General features: G+C 45.4%; 2 protein-coding genes across 3 annotated transcripts in view; one reads left to right on the top strand and one right to left on the bottom strand.

Annotated features, from left to right (window-relative positions):
- Nucleotides 1-12,516, top strand: part of LOC142573142 (THAP domain-containing protein 1-like) — a 54,995-nt gene that overhangs the window by 31,210 nt on the left and 11,269 nt on the right. The window lies entirely within an intron of this gene.
- The window catches only part of LOC142573138 (calpain-5-like), a 74,539-nt gene continuing 72,441 nt past the window's right edge, over nt 10,419-12,516 (bottom strand). The window contains exon 13 of one of the 2 annotated variants that reach the window (XM_075682674.1): nt 10,419-10,783. In XM_075682674.1, coding sequence (XP_075538789.1) covers nt 10,592-10,783 — 192 coding nt within the window. In that variant the 3' untranslated portion in view covers nt 10,419-10,591. The remainder of the gene's footprint in view (nt 10,784-12,516) is intronic. The other variant, XM_075682675.1, reaches the window with a different exon arrangement.

The following is a 12,516-nucleotide window of genomic DNA, read 5'->3' as shown; positions in this document are numbered from 1 at the left end:
AGGCGTCCAGACACGGACACAAGAGGAGAGAAGTGGACAACACGAACGCCGCACGCCGACCCGCGAACGGCAAACTGCGTGCGGCGAGTTGCCCTGCGGACGGGCCTTTACACGTTTGAGTGTAACACTAGCCGGCCGACTCCGAAAGGGACCAGGATATGCGGCGTTCGTGTTGTCTGCTTCTCTCCTCGTATAGTCGCGTAGTTCGGCAGCTCGGAGCGGACTCTCCTTCGCTTGGCCTTTCCACGTTACCGGCCCGTCCACGTTACCGGCACGGAAACTCGCCGCACTCCGTTTGCCGTTCGCGGGCCCCCGTGCGACGGCGGTTTCGCTCGCGAACGGCGAGATTTTCTTGCCGTAGAGAGGACGGGCCCGGGACCCATTTGTGCGGCAGCCGTACGGCGAAGCGGCCAATCAGCGACCGAGGAGTGGTCGCTCTGGCATCGACGGCAGCTTCACCGCCTCGGATCGTTCGACGCCGCCGATATCGTCGCTAGGCCTTTTCCGGTTCACTTCAAAGCTAATGCTTACGGCGCTTCGGAATGAATCACCGACTCTCACAAGCCGCAATATTTTTCTTACCGTTGTTGTCGCTCTTCGCAATAATTATAATAATCGCGACATGCACTTCGATTCGCCAGTGGTTGACCTCTGCTGGCAGAGCACGCGTATGCGCGAGCAGACGACGCAGCGTAGTTTTACGTCACTATTTTTTGTGGGCCACGTGACCAAGCCATGTTGCGTTTCCTCCTCTGTGACGTCATAGCATCCCCCGGAGCCCAGAAACCGAAACCGAAATCGCTCGGTATAATAATGCTATTATTAAATTATTTATCGGATATATATGAATCCCGCTGTGTGTATCGTGCTCCCTGAAGCATGACGCAACGTTTGAATGAACAAACGCATGAACGAAAATTTTGATGTCTCCACCCCTTTAAATGGTACCTCACTCTTCGTAGTTGCCTTGGGATATCCCTTCAAGCATAGCAATTCCGGGTAAAGCCTCTTAACATCTGCACATGACGATGGCTGCCGCAGGCTCCTCGAAGAAGTTGAAGAAACATTGAGATTGTGCCGCTTTTCATCCGTAGTTACTTCTCCAGTCCAGTAGATGTTAAGGCGAAGTGCACTGACGGCTGGACGTGATAGGAGGACATAATTCATAGGGTACTCTGTCGAGTACTAGTGCCTGCGTAGCAACACTGTTGCCAAGACAGGATATGGTTAAACATGTCCATTTATCATGAATATCTCGCCTTCCGTCATATCCATGTACTTCCACAGCCTGTCCCTGTTGTACTTTCTCAGTCTCGACAATACAGGCATTTACAATTGTGATGCTTGCTCCACTGTCAACTAATGCGCTCCTTTCCATAAACAAAAACAGATATATACAAGAGGTTTGCATGCGACAAATAAACAGCTTCTCTCGGTGTTTTCAGGCGGAAGCTGAAGCCCTCTTTATTTAGTTGTTTGTCACAGCGTCTGACTCTTCGTGTTGGCTTGAGCCTCCTTGGTCAGTCAGAAAGGACACAGGAGAAGCAGTAGATTTTCCAGCTTGCAAGCAGGCGTCTTTCATCAGCTCGTGTGGCAGTTGTACACCTTGCACCAGGTATCATGGGCTGCCGCTGGGGTCTCGAGTCTTGTAGGTAGAGGTTTCGCATACCCTACAGAAGTTCTTTAACCGTTTCAGCCCTCTCACTTGTATTTGCTTCTGAAGATCCGGACTCAAACCATGAATGATAAGCGGAACCACAGACGTCTCGGGCAAGGCTGAGTCAGCCAGCTAGAGTAGCCTCCTTTTCTCATAAAAATAGCTGAGTACAGACCCTAGACCTGTACTTGTATGCAATAGCTTTATCTTATAATACCTTGTTCTCTCCAAAAGAGCCGAGAAAATTCTCCGTCCATGGCTTGTTGATGTGAGCGCTGACACGCAATTCGTACCAACTCTTGGCTATTCCTGATAGGAATAGTCGCATGTTTTTCACTTTACCTTCATCACTGCCAGTAGGTTTCATTGCATGCATATTCGTAAAATGTTAGCCAGGACTCGGGACTACTGCAATTTCCATCAAACATGTCTGGCTTCACGTATTCGAGACTCTGCCTGTTCATTACTCTTTCAGTCACCTTTACTAACAAACACATTAATTCATTTTGCTGTCTGTTCTGTTCCTGTTGCACTTCCACAAACTTAGTGAGCAGGTTGACGCCACTGTCAGACGAAGCAACAGTAGCAGCCTTCGCGCAATTTCGAATTGAAGTTAGCACAAACTTCTCATAATCTTGAAGTTTCATTTTCAGCTTCACTTTTTCTTTCGCAACTAAATCATCGTAAGTGAGCTTCGTTCTAGCGCTTATATAGGAGACAAATGTGTCGGTGCTCACTGCTTCCAGAAGAGCTTGTTCCTCTTCATCTTGAGGCGTTGCAGCCAAGATTCGGATGCCACCGCGTTGATTTGCTCCTATGGTGAAGTCCACCCACATCTCGACTTGAATGTCCACACAGAAAAAATGCGGCTGCGCCAATTTGTAATAATACACAGTAGGGCTAGGCTATGGTGTCAGCCATCTTCTTTATTCTCCACTGCCGTCTCTTTGTCATCTTCGTTAAGACACCCTGTAACTTCTTCACAACGTCCACAAACATACGACTTTTAACGCTGCAGCAGAAGTTCTGCTTGATCTAAGAAACGGGTAAGAACACGTGTTCCAAGACTGAGTTGGCTGAAAGGCACAGCGTGCCCCCTCTCAACATTGTCCACAATATTGAACAAATCGGAGGTACTCGAGGCCTACAGCAAGATGTATTCTTGGAAGTGGTCGCGAGTACGGGCTCCCACATACCAAGAAGTGGAATCAGCTTTACTTCGCTGGCTGCAGAAAGCAAACGCAGCCCACCTTCCCGTCAATGGAACGATACTGCGGGAGAAGGCCAACAACTTGGCTCTGTTACTTGGGCACGAAGAGTGTAAATGTAGCAATGGATGGTTGAGCTGTTTTGAAGAGCATAATAATTTAACCTTCGTAGCCGTCTGTGGCGAGAGCGGCAGCGCAAACGAGAGCAACGTCGATGACTGGAAGAAACACACGTTGGCTTCATTGCTTAGCAAGTACGGTGCAGATTATATGTACAACCTTGACAAGGCAGCCCTTTTTTATAAGGTGCTGCCCACAAGAACGTCTGCAGCAAAGGACACTGCAGTCAGGGGTCGAAAGCAGGGCAAGGAAAGAATTACCATTCTGTTTGGCACGAATATGTGCGGTAAACACAAGCTGGCCGCTACTCGTAGTTGGAAAGAGTGGGAAGCCTCGCTGCTTTAAAAAATGCATGGCTGCCGCCAAGGGATGAGCTTAACTACCGCCACAACAAGAAAGCCTGGGTCACAGGTGCAATATTTGAAGATTACATTTGTCAGCTTGACCGCAAGTTGGCGGCCACAGACAGAAATGTACTCTTCGTTGTTGATAATTGCCTGGCTCATGGTGAGATACCACACCTGAAAGCTATCAGGATGGTATTTCTTTCTCCGAACTCCACATCGATCTTGCAGCCAATGGACCAAGGGGTCATTCACCACATGAGAAAGATTTACTGCCACCACCTGCTCAATTGCATGGTCCTTTGCTACGACAACGGCAAGGAGTGCCCCATCGACTTCCTTGGGGCCATATGTCTTATTGTGTATGCATGGAAGCAAGTGGAATCCACTTTGATCATGTGGTGTTTTGAACACGCTGGCTTCTCGAAGGAAAGCACCGTCAATCCTGATGCTGACTATTCTTCATGTGCATTTGATGAACAAGGAGCCGAATATTGCAACCGCATCAATGCACTCTGTGCAGAGGATAGCGAATCCGGTGCGGTCGACTTCACCGAGTATCTGAACTTCGAAAATGATCAACAAATGTGCTACTCAGACTTTGAAAGTGAAGCTACCGCTGATGCAACCATGTGCGATGACAGCAACGACGACGCTAATGAGCCCTCCCCAGCCCCCGCTCTCGAGCAAGTTATTGGATGGCTAAACGTTATCCGCAGTTTTGTTGAGTGCCACGGTGGAAATTCTCAAATGCTGCAGGTAGTTAGCCAACTAGAAAACATGACCCTTGGAGCCTCGAACTACAGGATGCGGCAAACCAGGATCCCTGATTACTTTAAAGGGATCCTGAAACGATATTGATGATTTTCTACAAACATACTGAATCATTAGAGTAGGTCCTTCTGATCATTGACACATCTAAGTGCTCCGCGTAAAGTGTGTAATTTATTATAAGGTTTTGAAAATGCACATTGCTGCCGATACGCAGCACACCGCTCGGCGGAACTTTAAGTCGCCCCTACCCATATGAAGGAAATCACCCATATGACGTCAGTGGGGCGAGCTATCCGATTGGCTGACCAGGGCGCGTGATTGATATTTTTTCCACCTTTATCGTAAACAAATGACGTTCGTAATAGTAGGAATGTTAGTTAATTTGTTTTTATAAAAATAAAGTAACAAAGAGAATGCACAAGAACAATTTTTCAGTACACTTAAGCACTTCCGGCACACAGCTAGTGTCGTCTGCTTGTGTTACAACGTGCTCCATCTTTGATGAGAGCTCCGCTGTCAGTGTCAGTCTGTCTTTTCGCGAGCGCTATGATTCAACTTTGTTGCGTTGTGGACTGCAAACGTTGCAACTGGCAATATGTCAAGCTGCGACATTATGTTCCTCTGCAAGCCAGTAGACGAGTGAACTGGCTGCAGCGCATCGGACTGCCGCTATTCGATCGGCACCAGGATTTGCGCGATTGCGGCCGTCACTTTACACAGGAAGGTTACTAACGCAATAGCGTTTCGCGAGTCCGGTATTAGGATAAATGCAAGCACAAGGCTGTGTCTGTCGTTTCAGGGGATGAACAGAAGCGCAAATGTGAATGGTCTGCACGGTGCAGCCACCTGGTGGCATAGGGCTCAACCACACACAGTAGCAGTAACAAAACGTATTCTTCTTTGCTGCTGGCGTAAATTTTTTGCAGGAGTGTAATCGTTAACCCGTTGTTTTTGTAAATGTTTAAAATGCTTTACACTTGGTTAGAGCAATACTAGCTCTTTCTTTGGCTGGTTAAGCTCTGCGCCTACAGGTGGCTGGATCGTGGAGACCTATCAGGCAGCTCACGTTCGTCTACGCTTAAGTTTCTTCATCAGCTTGAGTTTATGCCTCCACCGTTCCGTGGAAACTTCAGCTAGTGTGTGATTGCCGGAATACCAGACACATTCGGCGCTACGACACAATGCTCGCAAAGCACGCTGCTTCGATAGCTCTCGCTTGGGGTCGACGGCCAAGCGGCTACGGAGAGGTTTCGCACGGGCGGGGCCGGGCTCCAAAACAACAGGAAGTGGACGATGTGACGTCGCATCGTGACGCAGAACCAGTGAAGGCGAAGCTTAGCTCCAATCGCTCAGTGAACGAGTTGAGGAGGAAAAGCATGACTAGGGAGGAAGGTAACTTGTAATCGCTTGTAACTCCATTAATATGTAACGCTTCACTTCAATTGTGGTGCTAATGTTCTACTTAAGCTGTACCCTACCCGTCTACTAAATTGTCCGAACCGTTTCAGGGGCCCTTTAAGTAATATTTCTTGTGTGTCCGGTTAATTCGAAAACCCGCTTAATTCAAAGATATTTTGCAGTTCCGATGACTTCAAATTAACGAGGTTTTATTGTATATGCCCCATTGTGCAAAAATCTGCTGTAGTCGGCGGTGTGACCGAATGATGGTACCAAAAATGGCCGACAATGGAAAAAGTAAAAAAAGAAAAATGCTCAGATTGATGTCCAATTTGTCGGGGAAGTGCCTGTAGACAAAATAAAGTAATGGCATTGAAAAGAAAATTTGCTAAATTTCGGTCTGGGCGGGAATCAAACCCGGGTCTCCAGGGTGGAAAACAAGCACGCTTTCCCGATGCTACATACTACCTTTGAACTACATACTACCAGTAAGAAGTCAATCGCTTGGGATGTGCTTTAATGCACTGAGATTTGACTAGATCATGTTTCATAAAGCTGACAAGGTGAAAGCTCTGGCGAGTTGGTAATTCATGGCAAAACAAGCACAGTAGAGAAGACTGAGACACAAATAAATAAATAAATAAAATAAAAGACACTGTGCTAATTTTGCCATGTGTTTGATACATGTTCCAGCTGAATAGCCAGGCTCGCATCCACAAAACCAGCCAAGGATACCATAATTAGTGCATTGCATGGGTTCAGTTGAAACTATTGCTTCCTTCTGCTATGCCACTCTATTTGCCATAACCCCTGCAGGTACCAATTTCTTTGATTCAAAGCAACCAAGGCGAATGTTCCGTCTGTTTGCAGAATTTGTCAGAACTTACAAATTTCCAGAAAATTTTAGCTTTTCCAGGTTTCCCCTGATGTAGACACCCTGGTGCAGGCTAAGGTGGCTTTGTTTCATGTTGATCAAATGAAAAATCAGTTTTTGCCAGAGTGCCACATCTACCAAAGGAAATCACTTATGCAGATCATGTTGGCTTTGAAAATGTTTCACTTGTGCAGACACTTGTGTAAAAGAAAGTTCTGGCTGCATGCTGGTACATAAGGTCAATGACATGGCCAAAGATGGTGATGGGGCAAAACAGCCCTTCGAACAGTTCAGCAGGAATTTGGTCCGATGGAAGGCATCCAGAATGGTTTTCAGGAACTTGAGGTACTATGTCACACAATAACATTTAGGTAGCACAAGCATGGTCTATTTGGGTCATGCTCAAAGGTTAATTGCGATCTCACTCCATAGACGTGAGCTTCAGTTTGAATGGATGAAGCTCGTCAAGAGTGACATCACTTTGCCAGAAACCATAGCTAAAGTCCATGGAGTTGGCACCAAAGAGTCCATCAAAGTGCGGCAACACAGGGTCCTGCATATTTCTCTGTGCCTTTTCGAAAAAAAGGCTTTGTGCTTGCCGCTGCACTGCTCTTTCTCAAATTTGCTGAAGGATTGCATTTTGGAGTGTACATCATTTAATATAACACTTACCAAAGTTAATTGCCTGGCTTTTAAGAAAAAAGTGAGAATTTACCTTCGCTTATGGGGATGCAAGCTGCTGCAGCGACTGCACTAGCATATACTTGTGTCGTCGCCTGCCAGCAGCTGAAGAAAGCAACCGGTCAGGGAGGTTTGCCGAGGGTTCCAGGAGCAGGCAGCACACAGCAAACCTCCCTGACCTGCTGCTTTCTTCAGCTGCTGGCAGGCGGCGACACAAGTATATGCTAATGCCATCGCCGCAGCAACTTGCGTCCGCATAAGCGAAGGCAAATTCACACTTTTTTCTTAAAAGCCAGGCAATTAACTTTGGTAAGTGTTATATTAAATGATGTAGACTCCAAAATGCAATCCTTCAGCAAATTTTGAGAAAGAGCAGCGCAGCGGCAAGTGCAAAACCTTTTTTCGAGAAGGTGCAGTGAAATATGCCGGACCCTGTATAGATATCCTTGGTGAGTCTTCTAAGGTGGTGGCAATTCTTGCCATCTTCCACAAGTTCTTCTCGGTTACGATAATAGGCGCAGAAGCATGAACTTGATTCTTGCTGACATGATGAGGTAAAGGGTAGATGTAATGCATGGCAAGTTTTTATAGGTGGTTATAAGCTGCACAAAAGCATGAAGTGCAATGTTTGTTGTAATTAGTCGGAAAATTTCAATCTAGGTAAATCTTTTTAAGTAGTTATAATTTTACAATCACGCAGTCCAATTTTTGTCATCATCATTAGGTAAAGATTAGATGTCATCCCTCAGAAATCGTTCCTGGTGGTGATAATCGCAGACTCACAAAGTGCAATTATTATCATCATTAGACAAAGGGCAAATGTTATCTTTTGGTGAGTCTTTCCAGAAACACGAAGTAAAATTTTTATCATTAGGTAAAGGGTGATTGGCGATTCTTTGTAGGTGGTGATAACCTGTGCAGAAACATGTATGATTCTCATCATCATTAGGTAAAGTGTAGATGTCATCCTTGGAGAGTTCTTCTAGATAGTAATAATCTGCACAGATGCATGAAGTGTAATTCTTGTCATCATCTAGGTAAAGGATAATTGCCAACATTCACAAATCTTTCTAGGAGGTGATAATCACAGAAGCACTAAGTGTGATTGTTATCATCATTAGGAAAAGGGTAGACGTCAACCTTGGCAAGTCTTTCCAGATGGCGATAACTTGCAATACTGCCAATACTCGCAGCAGAGGACTAAATAGACAGCTAAGCAGAAAGACAGCATCCAAGTAAAAAACAATGCAAGCTACTTTGTTGTCCAAACGTGATGGTGGCTGAACACAAAATTTCGAAACTCAGCATCAAGGTCATCCCACAAGAAAATGTAGCATAACCCTGTCGTACATGCTTAATGTAAGCTGCATTGTTTTTTTTATAGGTTCCGTGGGGACACTCGATTCTCACACCCCCTAATGTTGTTTTCTCTGCATTGCTGTCACATCATGGAATCTAGCTTCCCTGCATAGCATGTGCCACAACACAAGTCCACATAGTTGCACAGTAGCATGAGAGATGGCACGACTGTTTTGCTGCTAACGGGCCTGACGGTGGGAACACTTGGGCACAATCTTTTTTTTGGCCAGGAGGAGTTGCAGTTGAACAGCCATGTGTTCCCCAGCACATATTGCGGAACCATTCTGCAAAAGATTTCGTAGCGAGACATCGGGATAGACAAACATGTGTTCCTACGCATTTGCCTCCATTGGTGAGACCACCCATGAACGACCTACTGTCCGGCACGGGACAAACATATTTGCTTGATATTCTGTCACAGCAAGTCAAACTTCCCCGATTCGTCGGCATGTTCAGATCGTCGTAATTCGTCTAGCTGGCTCATTGTACAGTAGGCACAATAACTGCCCTCTTGGTTTGTTTCCACTACTGTGGAAAAAAAATAAGCGGTAACATATGCATTTCCTGACTTTTCTCTTTTTGTCAATATAAGGTGGCATCTTTGAGATGCATTCTATTACATACTTCCGAAACTGTCATATTGGCTATCAATGTAGGCCGTCTCCAATGTTGGCCAGAATTGGAACATGCCACGAATTGATCACCACTTATCTGCTCTATACATTATATGACCTGCCTCTTAAGACAAAATATCAGATACACATGCTTCCTATCTAATCCAAGAACTCTGCCTGCAGCACACTATGCTCCATGGCATTGGTTATGAAATGACCACGAGCTTTGCCTGTTCTGAATGCATGCCCAATACTCCTTAAACAAGGCAGACTCTTCCCCATAGCTGCACTGCCATGCCACATGAGTACCGAATGAGGCAAGAGGAGGAAACTCCAGCAGGCGGCCGACCAAGAAGTACATAGCAAGACAACCAGACGGCATCCACACCTATGTTAATGCTAGCATAGAAGCACAGGGCTCCGTCGTAGCAGCCGTGAGTAGTGAACTCCATACTGTACAAATGGAGATACCCTCAGACAAATCCAACCTTAGCGGAGCTGACAGTTATCAAACACTTGCCCGCTCGCTAATGAGCCCCCCCCCCCCCCCCCCTGAAAATCATATTTACCAGCTCCATGGCGGCATGGAGCAAATTGGTGCACAACAGTTTCCCTGTCAATATTTCTAAACTTGTGCAAGAGCACCTACAGGGTCTTTTAGAAATTGTGTGGTTATAATGGTATGCTGGAAAATGAAAGCTTATCAGCTCACCTGCGAGTCTTTGAACCAGACCCAAGACATACCGCCACTAGCCTGGACAACAAGATGGGCCTTCCTGCTTCTGTGACCCTACTAAGAGGCTACACACAAGTTCCCCAAGCTCAGCAAAGTGCTTACCTGTGAACACGGAATACTCAATTGTCAGGCCTAGACTGAGGGATTTTTACACTACACCTAACTAACAGGAAAATAAAAGCTTTTTTCCTCTCTCTAAACTATACTGCCATCTTCCTGTCACCTAATGTTGGGCCTATCATTTTTTTTTAACCATTACTCAAGCGGTCCCATCTCGTCTAAAGGTTCTTTGGTATCCTACAAATTTCTGCCTCTGGTAGAACTGCTGGTAGAATGCAGTGACTGCACAGTTTTTGACGATGAAAACAAGCTGCAGTGCCTGCAATATGCCCTCTAACCCTGTTTTATTTGTCTGTATCTTTGAGTGATTGGTGATGACGTTTAATTAATCACAAAGCAACAGAGATTGCTAGAGAAATACTTCAGATTAATTTTGCCCAACATCAATTCTTCAGTTTGCTCCGGAATCTTGGTACACGGGCAATTTTACACTCTCTAACAATCAAACCTGCGGCCTTGTTCTCAGCAGCAAAATGCCATGCCCAGCAAGTCACTGCAGTGGTTAGTACAAGACATATCAGTGTTTACGCACATTACAGCAACAAATACTTTAATTGCATATTTTCATTACAGCAGCAATGCACTAGTACTGCTACACAATGGCACATGTGGAACCTTTGGTCAAAAGCTCCTCCATTGAGGTGCTCCAATTTTAGGGGCGGAGAGGGGTGCACACACAGTGTGCGCTTCACTACATGTCGCTGGCTCAGACTGCAAGCAAATCGTCAGTGGTGGTGACCTCGACAAGCAGAGTGCCCAGGCTGCCTTCATTCCCGCTGGCTGGCCTGTTCCGGTGCCCCACGAGTGGCACTTCCAGCTTCTGCCGCTCGGCGCCCAGTGGAGCATCGACATATGCTTTGGCCATGTATGTGTCCATCATCAGGTGGCTGTTCCACACCTGCAGACAAAGGCGTGCACTTTGACTATGAGCACTGTTCACGCTATAGACGGTGCAATGCGAACGATTGTGCATTGTCTCTTGTCTTTCGAAAGTGGAATGTACTTTTATAGATTATGTTGCTTGCTGGACTAGTTGGTTGAGTCTTGTGACAAATAATAAGCACAAACATTAGATGGGACAGTAAATCAGACAAGGGACTAGTGCCCTTCGTCTTTCTCACTGTGCCGTCTAAAGTTTACGCTTATTATTGTATGCAAAAGTGAAACCTTTACCAGGGAACTTGACTTCTATGCCTAGCTGAGCATATACAGTAGACATCCGTTAATGTGACTTCGGTTAATTCTGTTTTGGTTAATTCGCTCCCATTCTAAGGTCCCAACCAGTGGTGCCCATGCATTTCCATGGGCCCAAAGTTTCGTTATTTAGATACCAAAATTGACCTTCCCTGGATAATTCAAACACATCACTCGGAATGCATGCTCCTGACCTTTATGGTGACCCCAATAGCAAACCCGTTAGTGACAGTGTCTGCACTGAACCTGTGTCAATCTCTTGTCAAGAATGCGCACTTTCGAACTGCCCTAGGAAGATTTTCAAGCAATAGTCGCAGCTAACAATGTTCGATTACAGTATTTACCCTATTTTAACATTCAGGAGAATTATGCCAACAATTGCCTGCGCAGCACAACCAGACAGAAGACTAAAACCGCCTTCGTGATCTTGATATGCTTCACCGCATAACACAAATGTATTGCAGCGAAGCTGACTTTGAAAAAACCGCCTGCAGTTGTGCAACGGATTATAAGCCCCTCCCCATATTTCCTGCTAAAAATCGGGTGCATGTTACATTTCTACTTTGTTTAGTGGCTTTAATGTCTACGTTAGTTTTCTAGTTTGGACACAAAGAAAGTGGGTGCATGTTTAATTTGGGGGCTTGTTAGCACAGGTCAAATACTGCCAAATGAACCAGCGGTGTGTGTTGGCTTCTAATCTGCATCCTGTTTAATTCAACTCACTGGATATACATTTCGATCAATTTTGCCGGTCCCATCAGGGTCAAATTGACGAAAGTCGATTGTATACAAAACACAGGCCTTGAACGGAAACAAAGCATAAGCAATAGGACAGGTGCAGAAATTGAAAAATACACATTTGCTGTACGCGGGATGTATACCTAGTTGACAATTCCAAATTCCCTGAGTTTCCAGGTTTTCCCTGAGTGGCTTTGCAAAATTCCCTGAGTGACAAAGAACTTTGTTTTATGTCAAGATGGGCTGACACCATGTTGCCCGATGCTGTCACTCTCTAGTAAACATTAAAAAATAACAACTTAACCCAGTTTTTATAGTAAGGAATAGTGTTTATCTTATTCAAAAAGAAAACCGGAGGGAGGGTTTAGTGAAATGCACAGCAAATAAAATACTTTCGAAAAAAAAAAACGATAAAACATATTGCAAATCGAGTCGAACGTTCTCAAATACAAACAAGAAGGATATGCATACAGAAGCAAATATTTTCAAATAGTAGCTATTTCTATCAACTGATAGCAAGCTCATTGGTATGAGGCCCGAACTTTGTCACAAGTAAGATTCTCTCTCAACAGTTTTTAAGTCAGCCTCAACTGTCCTGACATACCCTCAGCCCGTGCATAACGCCTCAGTTTTGCGTTTCACTGCTTTAAAGAGTTTACTTTGGTTTGTATGAGGGACACCTGCATCTCGGCATCAGCC

The sequence above is a fragment of the Dermacentor variabilis genome, chromosome 2 (assembly GCF_050947875.1).
Source record: "Dermacentor variabilis isolate Ectoservices chromosome 2, ASM5094787v1, whole genome shotgun sequence".
Lineage (NCBI taxonomy): Eukaryota > Metazoa > Arthropoda > Arachnida > Ixodida > Ixodidae > Dermacentor > Dermacentor variabilis.
Note: the sequence above shows the minus strand (reverse complement) of the source record. Positions and strands in the feature narration are given on the sequence as shown.